Source organism: Pinus tabuliformis, chromosome 5_1 (genome assembly GCF_031772625.1).
Source record: "Pinus tabuliformis cultivar Carrire ecotype Pingquan chromosome 5_1, CPIR1, whole genome shotgun sequence".
NCBI lineage: Eukaryota > Viridiplantae > Streptophyta > Pinopsida > Pinales > Pinaceae > Pinus > Pinus tabuliformis.
Window position 1 is genome coordinate 859,336,640 of NC_142305.1, and position 27,967 is coordinate 859,364,606.

General features: G+C 36.0%; 1 protein-coding gene across 2 annotated transcripts in view; it reads left to right on the forward strand.

Moving 5' to 3' along the window:
* The window catches only part of LOC149167552 (immunoglobulin), a 316,326-nt gene that overhangs the window by 185,674 nt on the left and 102,685 nt on the right, over positions 1 to 27,967 (forward strand). For both annotated transcript variants that reach the window (XM_089433021.1, XM_089433020.1), the window contains exon 6: positions 4,595 to 4,688. In XM_089433021.1, the coding sequence (XP_089289147.1) occupies positions 4,595 to 4,688 (94 nt within the window). The remainder of the gene's footprint in view (positions 1 to 4,594; positions 4,689 to 27,967) is intronic.

Below are 27,967 nucleotides of genomic sequence, written 5' to 3' on the forward strand. Positions count from 1 at the left end.
ATATAATTAGCTTGTTAAGGTTCCTCCTTTGTTGTCATTGCATGTCAAGAAATGGAGAGCATGATAAATCCAATACACAAACAAAAGGTTGAAGATGAAGAAAATGATTTTATTAAATAGGGAAACAACATCCTCAAAACGCCTAATGAAAAACCAAATTTAATATTTACAGTAACTTTTTGGTTTATTATTACTAATAATCTTTCCTTGATCCAAGAAGTCTCCAAAACCTATTTTAAAGCAGATGAAATGTTGTTGAAGCTCCTTTCATGCTTTGTGCTCTGATCTGATTATGTGCGTGTAAATCCCCTTCACTATACATTTTGTCAAACTTCAAAGTGCTTGCAACATGTGCAATGATGTCCCAACCATGTCAATCACTCCCTGAAGTAGCCTGACAAGTGTAAGATGACTACTATCTTCTAGAGGTTGCCTCTAAAAACACTAGATGATCTTGGGGGACTCACGATACTAGAGAGCATGATAAGTCCAATACATGAACACATTGTTCAAGATGATATGGTGTTGCAAAAATCGACGAAAAATCACGAAGTCATCGACTTTTTCCCCTCCTGAAACATTGTTGACTAAAAATCGGGAGTTTTTTTTTTTATTTTGAAAAAAATGCGACTTCTTTGAATAAGCTGAAAAATCGCGGCACGATAGTAAAAGTTGCCAGATGTGCGAGCCTGCGGAGTTTGAAAGGCAATTTTAGGTTTTTTTTTGTCATTTTGCTTGTGGTGATTTTCAAGGAGGGATTTAGGGGCAAAGAACCATTATCATCACCAACAAAGATTTTTATGTAGATCAAAGATTCAAGATAATTTTCCAAATCAGTCAGATAGGCTTCACTTCTTCGATTCACAGGTATGTTCTTAAATACCCCCATGTTAATGATTTTTTCCATACATTTAGGTGTATGCTTTCTTGCCTCTTTGCCTATCAATGTTTTTTTTTTGTCATTTGCTTTGATTTTCATGCCCATGAACCAGTGCAAGGGTTTTATCCATATTTGGATAGCAAGTTTAATTTTCTTTTCCTTTTTTTTATGCACCCTCTTATTGCCATTTTTCATTGCAAATAATGTAATTTAAATTTGTAAACAATTGTTTTTCTAAATGAGGAGGTTGTTATTTTTTGTGTAGTGGGGGCGTTGACATTTTTTTGTCATTTTGGTGCCCTAGGACTGAGTTTTGATGCTTCCCATTAAACATTTCCACTGCAAATATGCCAAAGCCCTTGGACCCATTTTTGTAGTATGGGGACCCTGGAGGTGGGACAAATCGAAAAATACTAAATTGCAAATTGTGTGGCCTACATATGATTGGAGGGATTTGTCGATTGAAATACCATCTGGCTAAAATCCCCGGACATGATGTTGGGATTTTTTCTAAATCTAGCTCAGAGCTTATGAGAGGTGCACATGATGCAATTTATGCAAAGGACAAAAAGAAAGAAGAGGTAGTGGCAAACAAGGTCCAACGTGAAGGTGGATATAACTTTGAGATTGAGCCTAAGGGTAGTGGGAGGGGCTCCACAATGTCACCTATTGAGGGTAGTGGGAGGTCATCATTTTTTGTTCCACGAACCGGAGTTGGAGCATAACCTTCAATAAAGTCACTGATAGAAAAAGGGAGAAGCAAGAAGCAAACATGGTTATGGGGATGTGTCTTTTCTGGAGTGACTTACCTCTCAACATCACAAAAAAAATCCATTTTGGTAGCCAATGTGTAATGCTATGCTGTTGTGGGTCTAGGGTATGACATATGAGGAGTTGCAGGTGCCAATCCTTCAAGTAGAAAAGAAGGAAATCAATTCTAGATTGGTAGAGTTGAAGCAGTCATGGGAGTTCTCTGGAGTCTAGGTGCATTGTGATGTTTGATGGCTAGACAGATAAAAAGGGTAGGACCCTTCTAAATTTCTTGGTACATTGTCCTAAAGGTACCATGTTTATTAAATTAGTGGATGCATCAACACATATAAAAGATGCAACATTGATATGTGAGTTGTTAGATGGGTTCGTCTAGGAGATTGGTTTGCATAATGTGGTGCAAGTCATAACAAATAATGCAACTAATTATGTGGTTGCTGGTAGGATGCTTATGGACAGACACCGCTCATTGTTCTAGACTCCATGCATTGCACATTGTATCGATTTGATGCTTGAGGATATGGGGAAACTCTCCTTCATCATGGAGGTGATCGATATGGCCAAGAGGATCTCCAAGTTCATATATAACCATGCTTTTGTTCTTAGCCTCATGAGGAGATGCACCAAAAACAGGGAGTTGTGGTGTCCTGCAATCACATGTTTTGCCATCAACTTCATTACTCTTTAGTCTTTGCTTCAATGTTAGTTTGAGTTGAAGCAAATGTTTGTTTGTGATGAGTGGTGTGATTGTAGATACAACGGGAGAGAGGATGGGAGAGCCATTGCAAAATTTGTATACATAGACTCCTTTTGGCAAAGAGTAGAAGAAGCATGCTTAGTTAGTGAACCTATAGTAAAGGTTTTGAGATGGGTAGATAGTGATAAGCCTGCAATGGCTTATTTGTATGAGGCCATGGATAGGGCCAAAGTAACTATTTGAGCTTATTATGCAGATAAGGGTTTCGTTGGCTTTAATAAACATATGATGTTAAGGGATGTGATTGATAGTCGGTGGACATGGATGCTTCATCAACCCATTTATGCAACAACACTTTTTCAACTCCGCATTTTCCTACAAATGCAACTTTGATTTTTATGGTGAGGTGATGGAAGGGCTCCATACTTGTCTTCATAGGATGGTACCTGATCCCAAGCTTTCATAGCAAAATCAATCGCGAGATAGAGATGTATTAGGATGGTATTGGACTATTTGGCTTTGATGATGCTATTCATGAAAGGAACATCTTCATGCCACATAATTTACAAGTCACGACTCATTAGGATTTACTAATTTAGAAATGTAGATTTTTTAAATTCAATTATTTTTTATTTGAAAGTTTAATTATGTTTTAACTTTTCTTTATTTTGTTTTAGATGTTTGGTGGTGAAATTATGGTGCAAGGGCACCAAATTTACATAAATTTGCCATCAGAATCCTCAGTTATACCTGTGGTGCTTCTGGGTGTGAGTGCAATTGGAGTGTATTTGAGAGAATACACTCAAAGAAGCGCAACAGGTTATAACTTTGAACTTCAATTGAGCAATTACATTTATTGTAATTTATGACCCTAATGAGTCAAGACACATTAAATTTTTTATGACACTCTTACAGGTTGGAGTGGTCACGCCTTAATGACTTGGTGTATGTCCTTTGCAATCTCTGACTATGGATGAAGAAAATGGAGAAAACACCAGACGTGGATGCCATCTCCTGTATTGTTTAAGTGGAGGGTGGAGTCACTTGCATGGTTAGAGGAGGAACCAATAGTAGTACAATGACAAGGGCAACAAGAGGAGGAGGACTTAGAGGAGGAGAAGGAGGAGAAGAATGTGGCAACATCAACACCACCTTCTACAGATATAGGAGAGCATAGTTCCATACCCATTAGTCATTGTCTGAGATTTGGTGCAGGGCCAGGGCTGTCTACTGCTAGGGGCAAGGCTAGCAAACAACCCACATCTTGTAAAAGGGGGAGAGGGCACTGATCTCAGACAGCTAGTTGTTAGTTTTGCCATTGTACATATAACTCATGATGACAAGATACATTTATATATCTGATGCTATTTTGTATTGGTTTTCCACATTTGAGTCCTTGATTGGACAATTATTATGGATAAGCAGGATTTAGTATCGCCTTTTATGTATCATTTTTATTTGACATCCACAACATCATATATATTGGTGCTTTCTTCATATTTATCTGCCAATGTGTTTCTTTAATGTTGCTGCTTTTACATGTTTAAAAATTTGAAAAAAATGAATATATTTTGAATTTTTAAATGTTTGCTGCAGCTTTCCGATTTTTTTGCCGATTTTTCCGAAATGATGTTTTTATAAACCTTCGCCGATGCCGACTTTTTCAACATTAATATGAAATAACGTAAAATAACATAACTTATTAAATAACATAAATAACGTCCACATCCAACTTTGGTTGGTCCAAACTGACTACACATGCAGAGATACAAAGCCTCATAATAATAAGAGTTTTGTTCAACTACCTCAAAACCTTAACTAAATACCTATTTTAATATTTTCAATAATAAGTTTCCTTTTTGGATCATATTGTTAACAGACTGCTTTTCCAAAGTACACTCCAGGATGGTTCAAAATATAATTTTGTTGAAGGCCTTACCTTGTTAGGTTAACATATAATCTATTTGTTTTCACAGTGGGTAAGCATGTAAACCGGTAAACGTGTACTTTATCCCTATAGTAGGGAAGAAGAACTTAAATTATTCATTGAGCGAATATCTCTAGGTTTCCAACAATGTTTTGGAGAATATAATATTGCAAAGTGTTTAAGTATCTTATGATCTGTAATCCAACCAATAGCTTGGTAACATGATTTCCTGTATATTCATCTTGATTGTTCTATTTATGTGTGTTGACTCGTGTAATTTAATTATGTGATCTCATTTATCTAAAAATATTTTTTATAGGAATCTCGGAATCCATTAAATATTTGGACCCTTCCAAATAATAGTGGTGTAATGAATGAGGATGGGCAGAGCAAGGACTATTTGGGAACTAATGGTACTTTTTAAAACCTTGAACTACTACTGTAATTTTTGCATTTAACTTGAAATGATTACAATATGTGCTGCGTATATCTACTAGCCATTAACTGTAGTGAAGCAAATCCATTAGGTAGGTATTGTTTGTTTCTAGATCAGTTATTTGAAATTTCTTCTACTGTTTTTGTTTTTCAAGGTACATTTCTTTCCTTTATGCATCTCATAGACACCAAATTTTCATACTGTCCTTGGTCTGATTTTCAATAAAATTCCTTGAGACTGTTGGGCAGCATATAAATGTACATAGTTATCAAAGACCAAGTAATATTTTAAAATTGAAAAGAGAGTGTACATATTGTGCAGATCTGGTATCTTGTGTGATATTATGCTTGTGAGAAACACTATAATGGACTCTGACTGCACTTTTTTGCTGATCGTAGTTTGAATAACAGTTCTTGAGAGTTGAAAGGTACATAGGGAGTATTGTTTGTGCTCTGTACAGAGCAACTTTTAACCAATCAATATTTATAGTTTAACCTGTTTTTGTTGTTGTTGAAAACTAGTAGGGGATGCCCCTTCTACACTATTGCAGATCAAAACTTTAATTAGCGCTCATTTGGGCTCAAAAAGTAAGCACTGTTAGAAAATCAGAAAGGCAGAAAGATTTTCTTTTGTCGACAATTACTTGTGATATTCTTGTATTCTTATTAAATTTCTTTATTTTCTTCTTTTATCATCTTCTCATCAAGCAATCATCAAATCAAAAGCATGAAGACCAATGACACTAGATATAGGCACTTAGCCAGGGATAAAACTCCTATGTAGGTGAAAACCCAGTCAAACTCTCCCACTAGTAGATTCAAATCAAACGGGGCAATCCAAGACCTTAGACCAGACCAAAAGACCTTTCTCTCTCCACCAAGTCAGCCTTTCAGATTGATTAACCAAACTTCAATAGTCACTTCTAGTTACACAACTTCGACCCAGCTGCAACTCAGAATTTCGGCTCTCCAACTTCCAGAATTTTGGCCCTACTGCAGTCCTGCAACTTCAGAATTTCGCACATGTGAGTCAAAAGAGAGAGAAAATTGTCTTCAAACTTCTTCGCTAGGGTTTCTTCTTATTCGCTAGGGTATTTGCTTCCTCTTTTAGGTATTCTGTACTCCTTTTCTTCTCCTGCAACTGCAAATCGAACTTGACTGTGTGTGAGTCAGAAGAGAGAGAAAATAGTCTTCAAACTTCTTCGCTAGGGTATTTGCTTCCTCTTTTAGGTATTCCGTACTCCTTTTCTTCTCCTGCAACTGCAGATCGAACTTGATTGTGTGTGTCTCCCAAATGAGTCAAGTAGCTACTTATTTGTAGTTTGTTTCTGGCTCCCTTTTTGAGACCGACTTGGTGGAGGAGGCACAAATGACACTTTTGACACAAAAATAAATTTCTTTCTTGTTTTACAAAGCCCAAGAAGGGTCTATTAAATAATGACAAGGACTAGGACTCATGACATAAACCCTAGAAGCCTACAATGGAGGCTTTGACCTAAAAATAAAATAATAAAGCATGAAACCCATTCTAATAAATAATTTTTCTTTCATAATAAAATTTCTTTTTCCTTCTTTTGACAAATACAATACATCATGACTCAAATACAATTATGAAGACCGACACTATTGCATTCTTCAACACTCCCTCTTAACTAGGGAGGTATTCATAATTACATAGGTACATGGATGAACTCAAAATGATATGTTTTTACAAAGAGTTACAACACATGTAGTGCTACAGAATATATACTTGACCAAGGTATCTAGTCGGTTGGGACTAACACCAACCTAGGGATCTAGGTATCGTATCCAAGGTCGGAGCTCCACAAGACCAACAATACCCTCCTTATTTCGGGATCTAGATATCATCATAGGTTGGCCAGATGTCCTCCCAAGCATCTTTGCGCTCCAAGATGCTTCATCTCTCCTTCTAAACTAAATCAGATATATCCAACTGTCCAAGCATGCTTCCAAGATGTTCAACCTTATGGAGAGATCTACCTGTATCATCACAACCCTAATTAGTAACAAACTTTTAAATATATGCAAGTTAGCACAAACCTCTGGGGCCTTCAAATATTCTGATGCTACTTAGGTCATCATCATCAAAACATGTCTCGTTGGAAGTTTCCTTCTTCAAGTTTTCAACAGCACCAAACTCAACCTCAACACTTCTTCTAGAATATCTAAAATTTTTGTTTATAACTCCATCAATCAACCATTTGTAGTGCTTTAGCTATTCTTCGATTTCATTCTTTCTTCAATGTCTTTTACTATAGTTGTCACAGTATGCCCTCCCTCTTAACTAGGAGAAATACCCTTTCTTTATCCAAGCTTCTTCTTTATAATGAAAACCTCTTTCTTCCAGCGACATAGACTCTTTTATTTGTATCATCAATATCATCGGAAAAGCTTCAACCTTTCAAAGACTTATTCCTTTAGGAACATCATTCTTTCTATGCAAACAAGATTATCTATTCATCTTTAATCTTATCATCATTCTTACAACTCCCTCTTTCTATCATGCTCATCATTGTTATCAAGTTATCTTCAATTATGAGGTAGGTGAATATCTTTAACATCTTGAAGATCATGTACCTACAAATCTACAAGAACAAGTACAACCAAGTACAAATATACGGGAGCATGAAGTTAACTTTATTAACATATAGTTATCATGTCATTATAATGGATGCATCAAAACAATCAAGCTTTAGATATCCAAAACCTAAACCTAGTTAGGTTTACAATCAACAAGAGTTACATCTTTTATATCCTAGACTTCAGTAACTTTGTTAGGTTTTTGTCACAAACCCTAGATTCCATCATCGAGACTTAAAGCCTTAGATATCAGCAACTGAATCAAGTTAGCTATCTAATCATAGCATTTTTAATATTATGCTCTAGAATTTTATGTTAAACTTTACTAGGGTTTTGTCAAAAACCCTAGATTTCATTAATAAAACTAAATCACAGAGATCAACAATTAAGTTAGCATTCTAGCATTTCATATCTAGGGTTTGATTATTATTTTCTTACATCAATCTCTTACTAAGGGTTTTATTGTAAACCCTAGATACATACATCACACTCCAAAATTAGATATACAATAATTTTGACCAAACTAGGGTTTCAATTATGCGAAAGATCATACACGTAGGGTTTCATTTTACTTTAACTATTACAGGGGTTTTGTTCATAAACCCTACTTCATTGAACCCTAAAAATCTAGGGTTTTATCATATAACCTAGACATTAGCAACAAAACCTAAAAGGTTAAGGTTAGGGTTTTATAACATCAACAAACCCTAATCATCAATAGAGAATGATTTAATCATATGTCCTTAGACTTTTATTAACAAACCCTAAGTAGACCAGGGTTTTATTACTATAGACAACATACCCCAAGCATCAAAAGGCTAGGGTTTTATAGTGAACCCTAAAGGTTAGGGTTTCACCAAAATGAACAAATGGCAAGAGACACTATGACAAGGGTAGATTCATTCTAGTGACTAATCATCCTAATAAGAATCGTTATTATTCAAAACCCCAGACACGAGAGTTAGTAATACAAAGCAAATTCCAAATGGAGGATAATCATACCTTCTTGCAAGAAGAAGATATGCAACAAATCAAATATACCTTGAGTTGTTCTTTAACAAACCTTGTATAGTTTTTCTTTGCAGTAAGCTTGTTTAAGAATCTTCTTTTGATGTCTCCCTCTTAGTCTAGCCATAATCCTTATGTATTTCTGCAACCTTTCCTACCAAGGAAAATATAAAGAATGAAATATAAATATGCAATACAACCAAAGCTAGATGTATAGACAGACTCAATCATGAAAGAGAAAATGAAGAATAGGATACTTATCTTTTGTAAAATGGTGGAGGTTCCCTCTTAATCTTTCATCAATTTAATCCTTTTGATGGATGCCTATACCTTATCAAAACAACTCAAGAATTTCTAACAAGACATATTAGGTCTATAAACTCTAGAAATCAAAATATAAAAGAAAACTTTACAAAACCCAAAACAATAATCTATGATATAAGTAGGAGAATATGTAAGAGACTTAATAATATAAGTCTTTGACTTCAGATTCTTCAGTCTTGTTCTTCTTAGGTGGAGATTCATCTGCAATTGTAGCATGTTCTCTCTCTCTCTCTTCTTACTTTTAGGTTTTTTTAGGACATTGATTTTTGTAGTGTCCCATCTTATGACAATGAAAGCATTCGATTTTATATAGGCCAATCTTCTTCTTTGGTCCTCTAGACTTCTTACTTCCTCCCTTATTCTTGTAGTGAGCAGAATATGCATTGGATGTGATGTTCTCTTCATCTCCCTTCTTATTACTTGCTAATGAGATGCAAGCTTCTTCTTGATTGCATGCATTCCACATTTCTTCAAAGGATGGAGTTTCTTTCCAACTAATTCTTGCTGCAAAGGCACTCCATGATTTAGGTAGACCTAGTAGTGCAACAATCACAAGTTCTTTATCTGGTATGACTTCATCAATAGCTTGGAGCTCATCTCTTATTCTGGAGATTCTTACAAAATAAGAAGACATAGTATCATCTTTTGTCATTTTTATTGTTATTAGTTCATTCTTGAGACTAGCTATTTGTCCAATGTTCTTGAAGGTGAATAGTTTGGAGAGCGCTTCATACATCCCTTTTGCAGTATCGATATTGGATCCTTACTTCTTATATCCATTCTTCAATAGATCTTCGAGCTTCCTTTTTCCTTCTTATCCTTCACCTTAGCTTCGATACCATGTTAGAAAATTAGAAAGGCAGAAATTTTTTCTTGTGTTGACAATTACTTGTGTTATTTTTGTATTCTTATTAAATTTCTTTATGTTCTTTTATCTTCTTCTCATCAAGCAATCATCAAATCAAAAGAATGAAGATCAATGACACCAGATATAGGCACTCAATTAGGGCTAAAACCCCTATGTAGGGGAAAACTCAGTCAAACTCTTCCACTAGCATATTCAAATCAAATTGAGACAATCCAAGACCTTAGACCAGACTAAAACACCTTCCTCTCTCCACCAAGTCAGCCTTTGAGATTGATTAGCCAAACTTCAGTAGTCACTTTTAGTCAAACAATTTCGACCCAGCTACAACTCAGAATTACGACCCTCCAGCTTCCAGAATATCGGACCTACTACAAACCTACAACTTTAGCCCTCATGCAACTTTAAAATTTTGCACGTGTGAGTCAAAAGAGAGAGAAAATAGTTTTCAAACTTCTTTTTTAGGGTTTCTTCTTCTTTTCTAGGGTATTTGCTTCCTGTTTTAGGTATTTCATACTCCTTTTCTTCTTTTGCAACTGCAGATAGAACTTGGTTGTGTGTCTCCCAAATGAGTCGAGTAGCTGCTTATTTGTAGTGGTTTCTGGCTCCCTTTTTGAGCCGACTTGCTGGAGGAGGCACAAATAACACTTTTGAAACAAAAATAATTTCTTTCTTGTTTTACAAAGCCCAAAAAGGGTCTATTAAATAATGACAAGATCTAGGACTCATGACATAAATCCTAGAAGCCTACAATGGAGGCTTTGACCTAAAAATAAAATAATAAAGCATGAAACCCATGCTAATAAATAGATTTTCTTTTTCTTTCTTTTGACAAATACATTACATCATGACTCAAATACAATTACGAAGACCTACACTAGCTACATTCTTCAACAAACACCATTATGATTACTTTTTTTGACATTTTGTTTGTTAGTTATGTTAAGCAATTTTCAAGTAATCACTATTTATAGTTAAATCTAGACGAAAATTTGTTGTCATCAAACACTATTAGGGGGCCTCCCTTCTACATTATTGCTGATCAAAATTTTGAATAGAACTTGTTGGGGCTGAAAAAGTAAATGTTATTATGGTTACTTTTCTGACCTACAAAATCTATTGTTTTTGTTTGGTAGCAATTCCCAACCAATTAGAATGTAGTAGTTGTTTTTTTAAATGCCGATTTCCACAGTTGTGAGTCATAGTGAATTAGTAGTTTTTGGAGAAAATAAGGAGTTGAAATGTTTGACGTTTTAGGTGAACACTGTTAGAAAATGTAAAGTGGCAACTTATTAAACTTATTTTCTTTAACCTTGATACTTGCTTGTGAATCTTAGTTATGTTCTTTATGTTCCTTTAGTTAGATCTTTTCATCAAACAATATCAAGAACCAATAACAACAAAAGAGGACACAGATGTACTCTCTCGGCTGGGGAAAACCCCCTCCAAGGGGAAAACCCCAAAACTCTTCTCTTCTTAGAATCTACTTTAAATGCATTACAAAGACCCAATCCCTAGACCGAGTCATTCTCCTAGTACTAAGTCAGCCCTTCCTCAAGTATTTCTTGTATCTGCACCAAACTGTTACACACTGTAACTTCGATCTACTAGCCACTGCATTGCTACTCGAATTGCAACATCGACCTGCAACTTTGGCCCTGCAACTCATGAAGAAACCCTAATTTGACCTCCTTCTGGGACCTTCCAAGAGCACGACAACTCTTTCTAAGGTCAATGAGGTCTAGACAGAGTTTCCTTCCTTCCAGCGACCAGTTTTTATACTTTGTCCTACTGCAACTTGACCCTCCAATTTTGACCTCTTCTTGTAACCCATTAACCCTAGAATTTCGCACATGTGAGAGAGATAAAGCCTGAAAACAAGATATTTCGACCTCCCAACTTCTTCCAGATCTTCGTTCTCATTTTCTACTCCTTCCCAGCTACATATCAAGCTCTTTCTTGATGATCGAACTTGTGAGTGAGTTTGTCCTCGAATGAAGTCGAACTACTCTTTATATAGCCTTCTCAAGGGGTCAAATTCCCTCCCATTAGGCCGACTTGAGGATCCCAGGGACCACTTGTGTTTTTGGAGATTCCAGACTTTCTAAACTCAAAAAATATTTCTTTTTACAATATCAAATTGCTTGAAAGGGTCTTATAAACATGATGCTGACTCCATTGACTCATGACAATAAATCCTAAGGCCTAACAAACCCTAGAAGCACGAAGAACATGCTTTTACCTAGAAGACCATCAATAATGAGCATGAAACCCATGCTTAAATAATAATAATTTTTCTTTCTTCTTTTCTTGTTTGTAACATATAATACATATTGAAATGAGTACAACAATTATGAAGACCAAAACTAGTTACATTTCTCAACACTCCCTCTTTACTAGGGAGATATTCATTATTTACAACCAGTACAACATAATATCTCAATCTGAAGAGTTCTCAAGAAGAGTCAGATTGATAAGCCATATTGTAAGCATCATCATTATAACTAGAGGCCTAATTGGACAAGCTCTTCTTTTATTCAAGAGCATTATGTTGGGAGGCTTTATGTGTGATACCACACTACCTCTCTAAGGTACATACCCCATCCGAATGTCCACAAGGTATGTCCTTTTAGGACTATTCTTATCTTGGATCTCCATCCCCAAGTCCTCAAAGAATATTAGTCCTCTTCGACCACTCTTCTCTTGGATTCTTGTCCTATCCTCAAAGAGTGTCGGTCCCTTTCCTTTCTTGGATGTTATATCCTCAAGGAAACCACAGATGCTTATCCAATCCTCCACCATTCTCTTTCTCACCTGAAGAGGAGAATGCACTTGTGATGTCCAACATCACTCCCTCTCAACTAGAGAGGTCATCCCTATTCTCCTTTAATCTTGAGAATAGATCCCTGCTCTATATCCAAGGAGACTCCTTTCCTCCCTCTCAAACCAGAGTAGATTCCTTCCTTCCAATAATGGAAGCTAGCATCACAAACCTTCTAGCTTGTCTTTATCAGAGTATCAACTACTAGTTCTACATAGCTACATTGTTCCCTCTTTTCTTTGCATTGAACCTTTTGCTTTTCGAGGTATCATGAAACCATCTCCACTCTTTGTTCTTATGACAGGATCCAGGTCATCTCTCTTGCTCATCACTTTCTTCTTCGATCATAAAGGTATTGTGTTGGGCCTTCCCGATCTTCAATCTGATAATGAAAGTGATGTTCCTTGACCTTCAGGTTATCTTCTCGTACAACTACCCTTTCAATCCCAAGATGGACTTCATCTTGACTTTACAGTTGCTAGGTACTAGACAACATTCTTGATCCATGTGGTTGAACTTGCCCCTATTGTCTTTTTCTTTTTGGTAGGTAAGCACCCACGGGGGATTTGAACCAGTGACCTATCGCAAGGAGTGCCTTAACAGTGCACCCATTCACCGTCAATCCAAAGCCCCGTGGGCTGAACTTGCCCCTATTGTCATCACGCATTCCTGCAACATTCTTTTTTCCGACAACAAAAAATAATATGTTAGCTAGATAACCAAACCAAGAAATGGAATAGACTTACCTCACCTTGGTGACCTTCTTGTTCCATCAACATCCTTATCAACCATCTCCTACTTGAATTTCCTTCATGCATCAGAATGCCCAAGGATCGAACTTGATTACCATGTTACAACTTTTCTTCTGGAGATTATACTAGATGTTAATCAATATCAATTACATATTCTAGAGAGAGGCCCAATCTTCTATATGTTCTTAAGTAAGTCACATTCTATTCTTTTCCGACATCGTTAGTACTTAAGCATATCTTTATAACCAACTTCATTTCATAAGATTCTTGCACATATGAATCTTATCTAAAGTTTACTTTTCAACATACATTCCTATGCTTTCATCCAATCATCTAGATATCCATATATCTCACAAAAAGTTTGTATCTTAACCCATTGCAACCTTTCATCCCTTTTTACCAATACGTTTCCACATTACATAGAATACATACTATTCCTGTCATGATGCTTTTCCCAAGGACTTTCCAAGATGATGGTCCTTCATGGATCATAATGATCCATTTAAGCAAGATGACAATCTCTAACATAATCTGGATGAACATTATGCAAAATGGTCTAACATTATATCCTAGATGATCTCTACTAAGCAACATAATAAATTCTAGACATGCTACTATCATATGCTTCTATCCTATGATCCTTATACATAATATATCAAAAGGAATATTAACATTCTTAGAGAACCTTGAAGTTAGTAAACCTTCTTTAGTAGTAAAGTCCTTCACTTCTTCCTTCTTTGCCTTCTTCTCAGGGTCTCCCACTGCTTCGACTGCATGAGGTTCACTCCTATCCTTTCTTTTATTGTTCTACTTGTTTGGACAGTCCCTATTAAAGTGTCCAAATTCATTGCTTCCAAAACATTACACCTTGGACATATCTTTCTTCTTGGACTTGCCAAACTTTCCTTTCTTCATCTTCTTGACTTGGGCTAGAAAGGCTTGAGTCTGCTCATCTAATCCAATCTCATCCTTACACCTTGCACATATCTTTCTTCTTGGAGTTGCCAAACTTTCCTTTCTTCATCTTCTTGACTTGGGCTAGAAAGGCTTGAGTTTGCTCATCTAATCCAATGTCATCCTTGACCTTGATCCTTGATTCTTCTAGTATGCATTGTGCCCACAACTCATCAAAGGGAGTTGAATCCTTCTTGGAGTAGACACTTGTTGCAAAGTTGCTCCATTCTGGTGGCAATGCATTTAGAACACATACGGTCACCTTAGAATCAGTGATGGGTTTCGTGAGTTCTTGCAAATGGTCTCTTAGCTGAGAGACTCTCATGAGGAAGGATGCCATATTCTCATCCTTTGATTTCTTCATTCTGTATAGTTTGTTCCGTAATGACATCTTTTGACCTGTTGTACTTACAAAGTACAAATTCACTAGCTTGTCATACATTGCCTTGGAAGTCTTTAGGTTTGCCACAAATGGAACTAGAGAATCCTTGATTGATTCCGCTATGATCCTTTGAGCTCTTACTTCCGCTTTCTTGTACCTTGCTAGTTATTGTGTCTTGTCTTTTTCAGGTTCAATAACTTCTCTAGTAAGATATCCTATTGCGTCTTGTTGATTAGAATTTTGAAAAGAATTTTTTGGGGTTGAAAAAGTAAATGTTATTATGGTTACTTTTCTGACCTACAAAATCTACTGTTTTTGTTTGGTACCAATTCCCAACCAATTAGAATGTAGTAGTTGGTTTTTTAAATGTAGATTTCCATAGTTGTGAGTCACAGTGAAGAAGTAGTTTTTGGAGAAAATTGTGTGATAAGGAGTTGAAACATCCGACGTTTCAAGTGAACACTTCACCCATCATCACCTATGAATTTTGCTTTTTGTCCCTGATGATGTGTGAAGTGTTCACCCGAAATGTCGGATGTTTTAACTCCTTATCACAATGATCTATGTTGCAAGAAATTTGGAACCCCCCCTAGCTACATTTCTGTAGCAAAACTCAAAATGTTGATACACAACTGAAATGTGCTTGAAACACGTTTCAGTTCTTATCAAACACATTTAACATATGGGGAATGCACTTCATACAAACTGGAATGTACTTTAATCTCTGTACTATGTGTTTCCGAATGAAATTTGTTTGGTTTTGCCTTGATTTAATTATTGGGACCTGATGAGCCTCATCATTGGGTAACTATATGGACCTTAATACAACTTCAAGCTTACTGAAATCAACTCTTCTCATAATTCCTTACATATTTTAATTATATTTTGCTTAATGAGATGAATAAAAGTAAGATGTTATGCCTAGTGGTCTAATGTGCATTGGTTGCAGGTTTTTGGGAGCAAATCATGGCAATTTTGGCTAATTAAGGTGCAAGAACTTGAATGAGACAAGGAGAGATTATAGGAGATAGATCCTCCTCATTAAAACCTCACTCATTCGAATATCCCTCAATCAAATCACACTAGCTCGAAGTTGCAATCAGCCGAGTCACGGAGATCACGGGCAACCGAGCCAGTGATAGTTAAGGACCGGTTTATCTTGAGTTAGGGAGCCAAGCCTCCCTAGATTTAAGGAAGTTGTTGGAGACTTCAGTTGTATAAATAAGGAGGCCTAGAGCCTCATTAGGATTCAGATTTTTTATGTAAGAGCACTAAGTATTTTTGAATTGAAGTTTTGTGGAAAAACACTGTTATGTAACTTTTTGATATGATAATGAAAATGAGCATTTCCTTGATCCAGCACTGAGTTGACTCAGAGGGATGAAGCTCTTGGGTTAGGGCCCAACCCTAGTAGCAAAGGCTCCTCTTCTTGTACTTGTATGTTTAGGTTATTTCATAGATTAAGTGTTGAATTGATATTAGCATTGTTTCATTGCAAGTAGTGATAAATTTGATTAGTTCGCTTCCATTTGTGCATAGCTTTAGTAGTAGTTTAGAGAGGTAAAGGAATACCAAAAAGGCTGTTAGTAGGTGGATTTGTCCTCACTCCTCCCTTGAGGGACCATGGTTTGAGGAAAAACTCCTATTCAGCCCCAAAAATACAGAATTATGATTTCTTATGGAATTTAGGGTTTTCTGCTATTTAGGCCAACATCTTTTCAGTTTGCAAGAATAGATTTCAGTTGTTAGTTCTGATATCTCCAACTTTGTATTAGATCTCATGGTGTTCACAATATTATGCAAGTATTTCCGTGCATGAATTAGGCAACCAAATAATGGAATTCTGTTTTCTTATGTTGATTGGGAATCTTTCTTGTTAGACATGATCCATGGGTAAATACCAGTGATGTATGTATTGCAGGAGCTTTCAATAGTGCAAGAAGATCTCATGTCAGCATCCCCAGCCTAACCTCATCCATCCATGCTCACCAAAAGCCACTAAGTCCATCAACCAATTCATCATTCCATAAGAACAACTTTCCATGGTTGTTGAGCAAATCCAACCATCTCACAAACTTGGGTTTGAGCTCTGAAGAAGTCCTGGCCACTCCCTTGCCTTATTTCTTCCATCATTCACCTTCTTTTAGCCCTATACCACCTCCCAAATCACTCCTATTGCTTTTGGCCGGATCCTGTAGGAATACAGGGGATCCTGTAGGAGCATTAGGACATCCTGTAGGTGCATTAGGACATTCTTTATGATGACTTGTAGTGGCCTGTTTTGAGGACGAGTTGATGAAGAAGCCTCCAGAAAGATAGGAGAAGACCCCTACTTGCCTCCCAAGCCATTTGACCTTTCACAACCATCTCTAACCCACCTGCCACATCACCAAGAAGATTTAGCATTCACATTCTTACAAAAAAGACAAAAAGGAAAAAGAGTTATTGTGTTCATTCATATGCACAGTAGTAAAATGTTTGGTTATTTCAGATTGCATGCCTAGGATAGTTAGGATTACACACATGTTAGCTTAGAATTCTTCTGAAGCAGGATCTCTTAGCAATTAGTTAGATGAGTGGTGTGTTTAAAGCATTGATTTCAGTCTTTCCTTACTACAGTAAACAATATTTCAATTCTCCCAATTAGTGCAAAATTCCCCTTTCTTCATTGGTAATCAAACTTCTTCTGAATCAATAGAAGGCTGGTTTGAGAAACCATAGTGGTCTATCACCAGCTCAGCAGTGACAAAGAGTGGACCCATCGCATCTGCTTGTGTATTGCACCTTATCGGACTTCATACGGAGAAATTAAAATTTCATATCCCATTTAAAATTCAATAGACTCAAAAGTTTTAGGATTTCAAGATTGGTAGGATTGTAGCATGTAATGACCTGTATTAATAAATCATTAAATAATAATGATGATGATAATAATAATAATAAAATAAATAAATAAAATAATACAATAAAAGTGAGAATGTTAATCCATAAATAAATAAAGTAAATAATAAAGAGAAGATAATAATAATAAATTAATAAATAGTAAAGTGAAGTTCCGAATAAATAAATAAAATAAACTATAAAAATAGTAAGAATAAATTAAAGTTAATAAAAAGTAAAAAAAAAATAAAAATAAGCAAGAGTTAATTAAAAAGTAAAAAAAAGAAAAATAAACAAGAGTTAATTAAGGGAAAGGCCGAGCTAAGGAAAACTTAACACAAAAAATAGAAATTGGCATGATGACACATGGATTGTGTGCATGAAGATTATCTTTCCATTTTTGGAACAAATTGTTCTATTTAATGGATGAGAAGGATATGAGGCATTATTCATTTTCTGAGGAAAATTCTAGGGGAGAAGGATTCACTGGCTAAGGTAGTTGATTGAGGGTTTGAGGGTGGCCAACTGTAGTAATACTGGGTGCAATTGAGCATACAGTTGGGGGGAGAGTCGTCACCAAAATGTTGGTTGTGGTTTGCGGGATCAAGTTCAGTTTGGGATTCATTACAGTGCAAAAGCATCTCCTCTATTGGTTGGTTTCATTGATTCTGATTGGGCTAGTGACCTTGATGATCGGAAGTCTACTGCAGGTTATGTCTTCACTCTTGGTTCTGGACCTATTACACGGGCTTGCAAGAAACAAAGTGCCATTTCTCTTTCTTTAGCAGAAGCAAAGTATCGTGGCACCGTAGAAGCTAGTAAGGAAGCCCTGTGGCTTTGTTAGCTCCTGTCAGAGTTTGATTTTCAGCAGCAACATCCGACTACACTTTGGTGTGATAATCAAAATGCCATTCAACTTTGAAAAGATCTAGTCCGAGCGCAACAAACACATTGAATTGCACATGCACTTCATCAGAAAGCTCATTCATGACCATGTTCTTGAAGTGAAATATTGTTCAATCGATGATCAAGTTGCAGACATCTTTACAAAGGCTCTCACAGAGGCGAAGTTTACTAAACTTAGATTTATGGTTGGAGTTTAGGAAGTTATCACTAAGTGGGGATAGGCTCTAATGCCTCCTTCCTTCTCCTATTGTATCATCTTTATACATCCTTCAATACTATTCCAAGTTGTTCTTAAGTGGGGATGTTAGGATATTTCAACACATAGGAAATAGCTAAGTATAACTTGGTCTAGCGTATAGTTAGGTAAAGTGTGTTTCTTTACTATGTACTTTTTGTAACTTACAATCCGATGGTCACGATATGTTCTAGACATGAAGTGATCTGACGGTTCATTCTCTCCTCGGTATTACCGACACTTGATCCGTGGCTTGATACCCGATTGGTCCGTGATCTCTATTTAAAGAGCATGAAGGGTCATTTGTAAGGTGAGCGTTCATGAGAGAAGCTTATGTAAATTTTCTTTCTTTTATGTTAATAAATTCCCTGAAGTGGCCACGTTGGCTTAGGCCGTGGACTGTTTCCCTCTTTGAGGGTTTTAACCACGTCAAGGATACTGGTGTACTGATCTTTGATTTGTTTGTGAGCGGTGTCCTTTGGTGTTCTATCTAAGGAACTTACCGTGTAAATTCCTACAGACAATGGATATCTTTGGGAGATGTGTCAACATGTATGCAGGATGCTGATACCTACAGAAAGATGTCATTACGAAGAGCCATCTCGTAAGGTATGATTTGATTTAATAGTATTTTTTGATTTCTTGAATAATATCTGCATGAGTGCATGCATGGCTACTAGAACAAGAGTTGTAAGTACAAGTACAACTGGTATTCATGTGGTGGATGGAAATTCCTGAAAGAAGCATGATGGGAAAGAAGTAGCTATATGATGAAGGTTCCGGATATGTATTAAGAAGGCCACTTTCCATGAAGAAAGGAATGACATGACAAACCAAGAAGGAAAGTGATCGATGGCTGATGCCCTACAAGGAAGAAGCTCAACTAAATTTTACTAAGTTACCCGGATTCGGATACGGATCCGCCAGTTTTTTAAAAAACCAGGATCCGGAAACGGCAAGTACACGCAAATATAAAATATTTTAAAATTTAAATTTATATAAATATAAAAATAAAAACTAAATTTATATAAATATAAAAATAAAAACATGTGCTAATTTTTTAATATATAATTTTTACATCCAATAAATAATTATTATATAACTAATTTCAGATTTAATATATCATTTATAAATATTAATTAAATTTATATAAAAATGAAACCCATTTGTGAGTTTTTAAATATATAACTTCAATATAATACTTTAAAAATAATTATTAATTTAATTATCTTACAATTAATGTATCATTTACATTAATTATTAGTCATAATATTTATATCATTTATAAATATTTAAACATTAATTATTAGTTATAATATTTATATTAAACAAATTATTCCAGAAAACTTACTTTTTAAACTTGAAAAGAAACTTTAAAATTGATTAAAATAAAAAGTTACTTTTTAAAATTTAAAATATCTAAATAAAAAGTTACTTTTTAAAGTTTAAAATATCTAAATAAAAAGTTACTTTTTAAAGTTTAAAATATCCAAATAAAATGGGTAGATTATATTGTTCAAGTCACTGCATTAAGGTTTATAATTTAAAGCTTATAATATGGTCGTAAAGATAATAAATTACGGCAGCCAACTCCCCAGATTAGTTACTTTTTAAACTTTAAAATGTCCAAATATAAATGGGTGGATTATAATGTTCACACCACTGCATTAAAGTTTATAATTTAAAGCTTATAATATGGTCATAAAAATAACATACGGCGGCCAACTCCCTAAGTTTATTTTGGTAAACGTTGATTCATTATATCCCTGGACGCTGATTTATTATTTTAGCCGATGCTGATTCATTACATTCCCGGATGCTGATTTATTATTTTAGCAGACGCTGATTTGTTCATTAACTAGCGAATGGACCATTTGATTTCCAGTTTTGGAATTTTGCGCTGGCATTTACCAAATATTTGTGCATTGACGTTGACGGTTTTTGACCCTCAAAAAGAAGCTGGGCGGATCTCTGCGGATCCGGATCCAAATCCGTCTCTGATCCGGGGATCCGTGGATCCAGCCTTTAGACCAGACGGATCCGGTAACATAGAAATTTTATGACATCAAAGAAAGAAGTTGATCAAGAAGCTAAAGGATCCACGAAGAAGAAGTTGCTGATGAAAAGACAGGACCCTGATTAAGAGGGAGCTTGGATTGGGTTACCCCTGATTAAATAGTAGTGACAATTGTGTTTTTCTATTGCATGTGTCATGCATAAGACCATGCATAAGACCAGGATTAACAGTCGTAAGTCTTAGTGAAGGCCATGAAGAGAAATGTAGACACATGATGGATGTATCCTCCCTAATTGAGAGGGAGAGATAGACACAACATTCTTGTCTTCACCTGGGAAGAAAGAATGGGAGGATTGGGTAATCATCTGGCATCTGATGCTCTTTGAGGATGTGTAGGACATCCAAGATAAGAGTAGGCAAGAGGACCGATATTCTTTGAGGGTTGGGAACCCAAGATAAGAATAGTCCTAGAAGGTCATACTTAGTGAACACCCAGGTGGGTATGTACCTTGAGAGACAATGATGAAGGTGTCTATAATCATTGGTCTCGGCAACATTGTGCTCTGATCTGATGAGAAATAGAGTTGTCAGTCAAGGCTTTGCTGTGGAAACAATGTTGGTTACTATGATGCTATACAAATGGGTTACCAATCCGATTCTTCTTATGAGAAATTATTCAGATTGAGAATGACCAAGTACCATTATGAATACCTCCCTAGTTAAGAGGGAGTGTTGAAGAAAGTGTAACTAGGTTCGGTCTTCATGACATTGTAATTATGATTTTTGTAAACAAGAAAATGAATTTATTATTATTCCTTGCTGCATGGGTTTCATGAGCAAGAGGTTTATTCTATAGATGGTTCCCATTGAGAGCCTTAGGATCTATTATTGAAGAGTCAAAGTCATGAAGAGCTCTTCTTGAGCATTTATGTAATGTATATGAGTCAACCTAGTGTTTAGATTAGCCCTCCAAGACAAGCACAATCCTCTTGAAGAAGGCAGCAAGCAAAATGATGAAGAACATAGTCATGTCGGCTTACAAATGAATTAAATAAGCTAAAGAAGTCATGTTGGCTTGCAAATAGAGACACATCGGTTCACTGTGACATGTCGGCTTATTTATGGAGACATAACTACTATATATACCCCACTGAACTTTGCAAAAGTACAGGTGCAGAACTCATATCCATCTGAAGTTTTGGATGTCAGTTACAGGAAGGTTTTTCGTATGCCACAGTAAGGTAATTGTGGAGTCTATCCATGATACAATATGTGTATTTTTTGGATGAGTAGCACAGTTAGAGTCTCGACACAATTGCATTTTTTGGATGAGTAGCACAGTTAGAGTCTCGACACAATTGCGATGGAGAGGATGACGATGATCCCACAGTAGCACACAATCTCGACACATTTGTTATAATACCCTCTCGGCATGTTCACAGTCACAGTCTCGGCATGATTATAATGATGAGGATCTTGGTGCATACTCTGTCTCAGCATACTAGACAGACGCAGCATATCTATGATGGTGAAATGTAGGGAGAAAAATCACAATCATGATCTCGGTATATCTCACAGTGACTCACCATGTCTTGGCATACTTATAGATATAATCATGATCCTGATAAAGACACAGATACAAGGAGAAGATCTCAGTGAAGATGTGACAATAGTGCAACAGTAATGATCTCGTTGTTATAATGAATATCTCAGTAAAAGCACATCAATATTCTCGATGAAGGTGCAACAAGTTGTCAAGATCTCAGTAATGCAATAAGGATGACTTCATTGAAGCAACGATAATGAAGATGATCTCAGAAGTGACAAAGAAGAGGATTGGTGTCTTGGTCTTGGAGTGGCCTAATAGGTTAGGGGTCGTGGTCTTGGTATTCGTCAATTGGAATCTCTATAAGAAGAATTTTGTGCTGGTTTTCCTCTCAAAGAGTGAGAGGTGTTGGCCCTGGCAGAAAGCCAACATCTTGTGTTCTTGTCTCTTTGTTTTGGTAGCTATTTGATGAACTAAGAAGTCACACTCTAATATTAAAGATTGTGCTATTAAGAAAATTAAAAACACCTCACAAATAGTTATCATGATAAGAAGAATCACATTAACTCTAACTGCCCTAGATTCTTGAACAAATCTATCCATTTTAAGGCTAAATTCTCTTGCCCTAGGTAGATTTTGCCCTAGGAAACCCTAGTTTACCATAGTGTTCAAGTTTGGGGCTTATTGAAGGTTTCTTAGTCCATTTGGTTGTTGGTATTCATCGTTGGGAAACCTTTTCTTGGTCCATTTGAGCCTTGTCCATAAGAAGAGTCCATTTGAGCCTTGTCCTTGAGAAGAGTTTTCCTCTATAGCCCTTTTGTCACCTTGGTCCTTGAACTTAACATATCTGTCATAGTTGACCTCTCTAAAGGGAAGCCTCCCATTGGTGAAAGTCCAAAGAGCAGGAGGTAGTGGCTTTGGTGACAGCGAGCCACACCTCATTGTTGTCCCTTAGTCTAGTTTTTGCCTTGTAGGTTACCTCTTTACAAGGCTAGCTAGATTTTGAGGCAACAATACCCATGTGCTTCTATTTGGTTCTATTAATTTTCATTCAAGCAATTTGGTGATTTCTTGCTTACATAGTTCTAGTTGTGTTGGAGACATTTGATTGCTTAAAACAATGTTCCACAGGGACACTTCCCACACACCTGGGACAGGGGGATGCTTGGGGAGACATTTCTCCACATCCCCATTTTGGGGAGATGTGGGAAGAAGCATGGGGAATTGTTTCCTCAATGTGGGGGATGCGTTTCCCCAAAAGGGGTGCTTGTGGTCATGCCCCCTCAAAAAAGCTAGGTGTCCCCCCTTAATTTTGTTTCAAAACAATTATTTATTAGTGGGGACACTTAATATTCAGCCCTAGCACCCTACTAGTGCTATGTAATTAATGGTAATGTTAAATTCTTAAAGTAAAAGTGACATTCTCATTTATCTTTCATTTTCATCCTTTTATTTAAATTTTTAACGTTGCCATGAAATGACTCAAGATGTTTGAGAGTGGTTTTGACCTCATTGGATTTCATATGGAGAAAGTAGAATTTTAGATCTCATTCAAAATTTAGTAGACTTGACAAATTTTCAGGATTTCAAGATTGGGGGGATTGCAACATTTCCACTGGATTTTGTCATGTATGAAGGTATGGAATTTGTATTTAATCAGGAGCACCTAGCCCTCTATGTACCTTAGACTAACTCTTTGAGTCGTCGCTCTTTACTATTTTTGAGTTTTAGTTATATCAATTTACTATTCCATTCTTTCAAATTTCAGTATCTACTTTACTCTATTTTTCTTAGTACTAATTAGATTCTAGAATGATGAATGATGAATTTTATTTTTAAATCAATCCAGAATCTAGAATGATGAATGATGAATGATGAATGAAGAATTTAATTTTTAAATCAATGTATATTCTAGAATGGTGAATAATGAATGATGAATATGGATCAATGTCTTTCATTATTGAATCTCGTGGTCTATGGATGAATTATGTATGTCTCATCAGTAAGAATGATGAGTATGGATCAATGTATTTCGTCTTTTGATTGAATTATGTATGGATCAATGTACTTATGCTTTCATTATTGAATAAGAAATATATATATATATATATATATATATATGAAAAAAAGAAAAAATTATATACCCCGATGCCCACCTGTTCCCCCTAAATTTTCCTAAAATTTGAGGGTACTCCCATATATCCCCCCTATGCGTCTCCTTGCACCTGCTTCCCCCCATTCTGGTTGAACATTTGCTTAAGCCTTTTGGGTTTTATGCTTATAATCTTCTTTGTACGGGAGATCAACAAAATATTGTTATCTCATCCAAAATGCATTTGGATAGTCTGATATACTGTTCTTCTCAAGTTTAATGTTGATCTCACTTATGTTTTCTGCTCCATGGATTTTGCATGTTTTATGACTTTTTTTAAGTGTTACTAGCTTTTGTATGGTATCCTTGACTTCATTTGGAGGAATGCAAGCTACTTCGTTTGAATAAGTATCTATTTTCAAAATCTTGTCCTAACAATATGTTAGTGCCAATTTCAAAGCAATACAAATTTACATAGGCTTTAAAGACTTAAACAACATTTGGAAAATCAGATGCATATCCCTTCATAGGCCCCTTGGTATTATTTACAGCTCGAAAGCATATTTGAATTGGTTCATAGAAGTAATGTGGAATAATAGTATACCTGGTACATGAAACCATTGCACCAATATCTATCTATGCCTCTAAACAATAATACTTATAACCAGATACCTTTATATCGATGCTAATAAGAATTTTATCTTCTAACCCATTGAACTGAGGTGCTAGAGTTGTGAAATTTTGATAATCAAGAATACATTTATTAGCTTCCTCTTGTCATGTTTGCCTTGTCAGAATGAAATAATTTCTCAAGTTCATCTTCTAAGGTATCTTCGGATGTGTTTACAGATTGTTTTTCTAAATTTTGCAGCTGCACTTTGTCTTCTCTACTAAAGGCTAAGATTTTTTGAATGAGTTTCTTTTTATGCTCTATTGCAATATGATTTTCTTGGATTTGCTTTTGTAGTAGATGCCTTGTAGAGATTGCCTCTGTTGCTAGTGGTGAGTGGATTTTTTTTTTTGCGGGCAGGGGTGGAGGGACTGGGTTAGTTTTTTAACAAATTAAGAGTGTTTAGGGAGGGAAATTTCCCTTTTTAATAAAAAAACAACCTATGCATGTGTGGTGGTTTGTTTGCCCTAGATCAACTTGGTCGGTTTGGGCTGGTTTGTATTGGTTTGGTACCAAACCAATACAGATCGGCCCACTGGTCCTAGTTGTTGGCCGGTTTGGTACCGTGCCTTGTCCTATCAATTGGTTTGACTGGTTTTGGTTTGGACTAGGCAAATTTTGAAAACATTGGTTGTAATTGTTAGCCAACTCAAGCTTTATGAGGCATTTCACTTAGACCATTGGTAAGACTACAAATTGTGCTTAGACTACTAAAGCTAAGTCTTGCTAGGGAAATTGCAAGAGGCCCAACATAATTGAGATTAATGAATGTAGCCAACCACAATTAGCTTCCTAGCAAAGGGAAGGTCCTTTTGGTGCCAAAACCTTTGAAAACACACATCTCACATGGATACTGCCAACAAGCCCTCCCCAAATGGAATACCCAAGAAAAACACAATGACCTTGAGTCGAATATGATTTCAAAGTACAAGAACCCGATCTAGTGGGGAATCCAACCCAACTAACTCAAGATTTGTCATACAACCATTGACCACAGAACTTGAAGCAAAGAAAAAAGTATTGAAACATGCGAGGACTCCATTTAACCAACCTATGTTCAACACTCACAATTAGGAGATAATCATTAGCAAAGTGGTTATTAAGCATCTCTAAACCATTAAGGAAATAGGATGCCTTGAACCTATCTTGCAACATGTGTAGACTCCAATAAGTAGCTCAAAACGTCAACTGTTAACACATGCTTGCAATGAGCTAGAAGAAACCCTTAACAAATGGATTGATTTTTAGGTCCCTATAATACTAGTGTATTCCCTCATTGTTATTGTCAGTGTAGCCCCTTATTGTTATTGTTTTGCCCATGTATTACCCATATTGTTATTATTGTGCCCCATAGAAGCCCACTATTGTTATTGTTGTGCCCTTACATTATTATTGTTATGTCGACTCTGATTATATTGTGAACCCTTAGACTCTTATATATAGAAATGAGGTTTTATCATTTGAATCATCCAAGGATTGTTCATTTGTGTAATGTAAAGGAGGTTGCCCCCTCGAAGAGGCTAATTTTGAAGTCGTTGATCTCAGTGTTGCAAAAATTGCGATTTTTTGAAAAAATGGCGATTTAATTGGCCTATTTAATCGGCGATTTTTTCAAAGATTTTTTCCAAAATAAAAAAAAAATTGCGAGAAAAATTGCCAAAAATTCATGGATGCTTTAGATACTTAAAAAATTGGAAAAAATGAATTTTTTGTTTTTGTTTGTTTGTTTGTTTTTATATTTTTTTAATGTTGCTGATGTTTTCCCGATTTTTACGATTTTTTCCGATTTTTTCCCCTTGCCGATTTAATCATGATCCCGATGTTCGCAACAGTGGTTGATCTATCTCTTCTTCTATTTTGTGAGCTGGTTGCATAACACTTGGTATCAGAGCTTTGGATTCTAGGGTTTCACTACTTCAAACAGGTCATCGTGGCATTCTCGCTATAATTTTTTTTCCCGAAGCTTCAAAAGCTGAAATTGAAACCACGTGGAGCCGAAATCTTGGTGAACCTCGTGTATGAATTTCAGATCTTGTCTTGCTATATTTTCGGAGATATGTTCCAAGGAAGTTAGGGTTTTCCAGGCTCCAGAATTCCATCTCAAACAGGTGACTTTGGGAAAATCGTCATAACTTTCTCTCTAAGCATAGGATTTAAATTTCGTAAAAAAAGACAGAAAGAGGACAAACTATTGTTTTTTGGGTATCATTTTCAGGGCCAAAGGTCGAAATAGTGACACGTGGCACTCCATACAAGTTCGCTCTACTGAACCAATCTATAATTAGGTCATCATGAGAGATTGGGCATAACCCTTTCTTGAAGAATCCAATCTCGATCAGACCTGTGGGGTTGGAAAGAGGACTCAAAGGGCTACCACAGGACGAAAGTTCAGACCTTGGAGGTCCGGAATTACAGAGCTACAAAAGATTCAATATTGAGCTCCTACAAAGCGAAAAAAAAGGTGTGTAGTTTTATAATTTGCATAAGTTTTGTTTAAAAAATTAGTTTGCAGTAATTCAAAGGGCATAGTGAAGCATAGTTATCATTAATTGATGACTATTAAAAAATTAGTTTGCAGTAATTCAAAGGGCATAGTGAAGCATAGTTATCATTAATTGATGACTCGAAGAAAGAAAATGGAAACACCTAGTAAGAAACCCGAAAGCTCTACTATGACACATGAAGAAGAGGAAGAAATGCAACATGATATATCAAATTTAGGAGACCAAGTGCAACAAATTTCACTCTCGCAAAAAGTAATGAAAAATGAATTGGAAGCCATGATGAATGTTAAGATAGATGGTATAAAAAGGGACATGGGAGTTTTGAATGATTGTTTAAAAGCAAACATGGAAGCAATGATGAATGCCAAGATAGAGGGGTTGAAGGAAGGTTTGGCAATGTTGCTAGAAGAAAGGTGTCCCAGTGGTGACAAGGCAATACATGAAAATCATGATGAAGACAAAAGGAATATCAATTACGATTTTAGAGACTCCAATGTGGGGTTTAAGAACCACCACATTCCAAAGATAGATATGAGGAAGTTTGATAGCAAGGATCCGGTAACTTGGATACTATAGATGGAGCAATATTTTGATCTACATGATGTGCAACCCTCACAAAAGGTACGTATTGCATCTTTATATTTAGAACCCAATCAATTTGTATGGTATAGATGGCTTTGTTCTCGTAAAGTACTTGTCA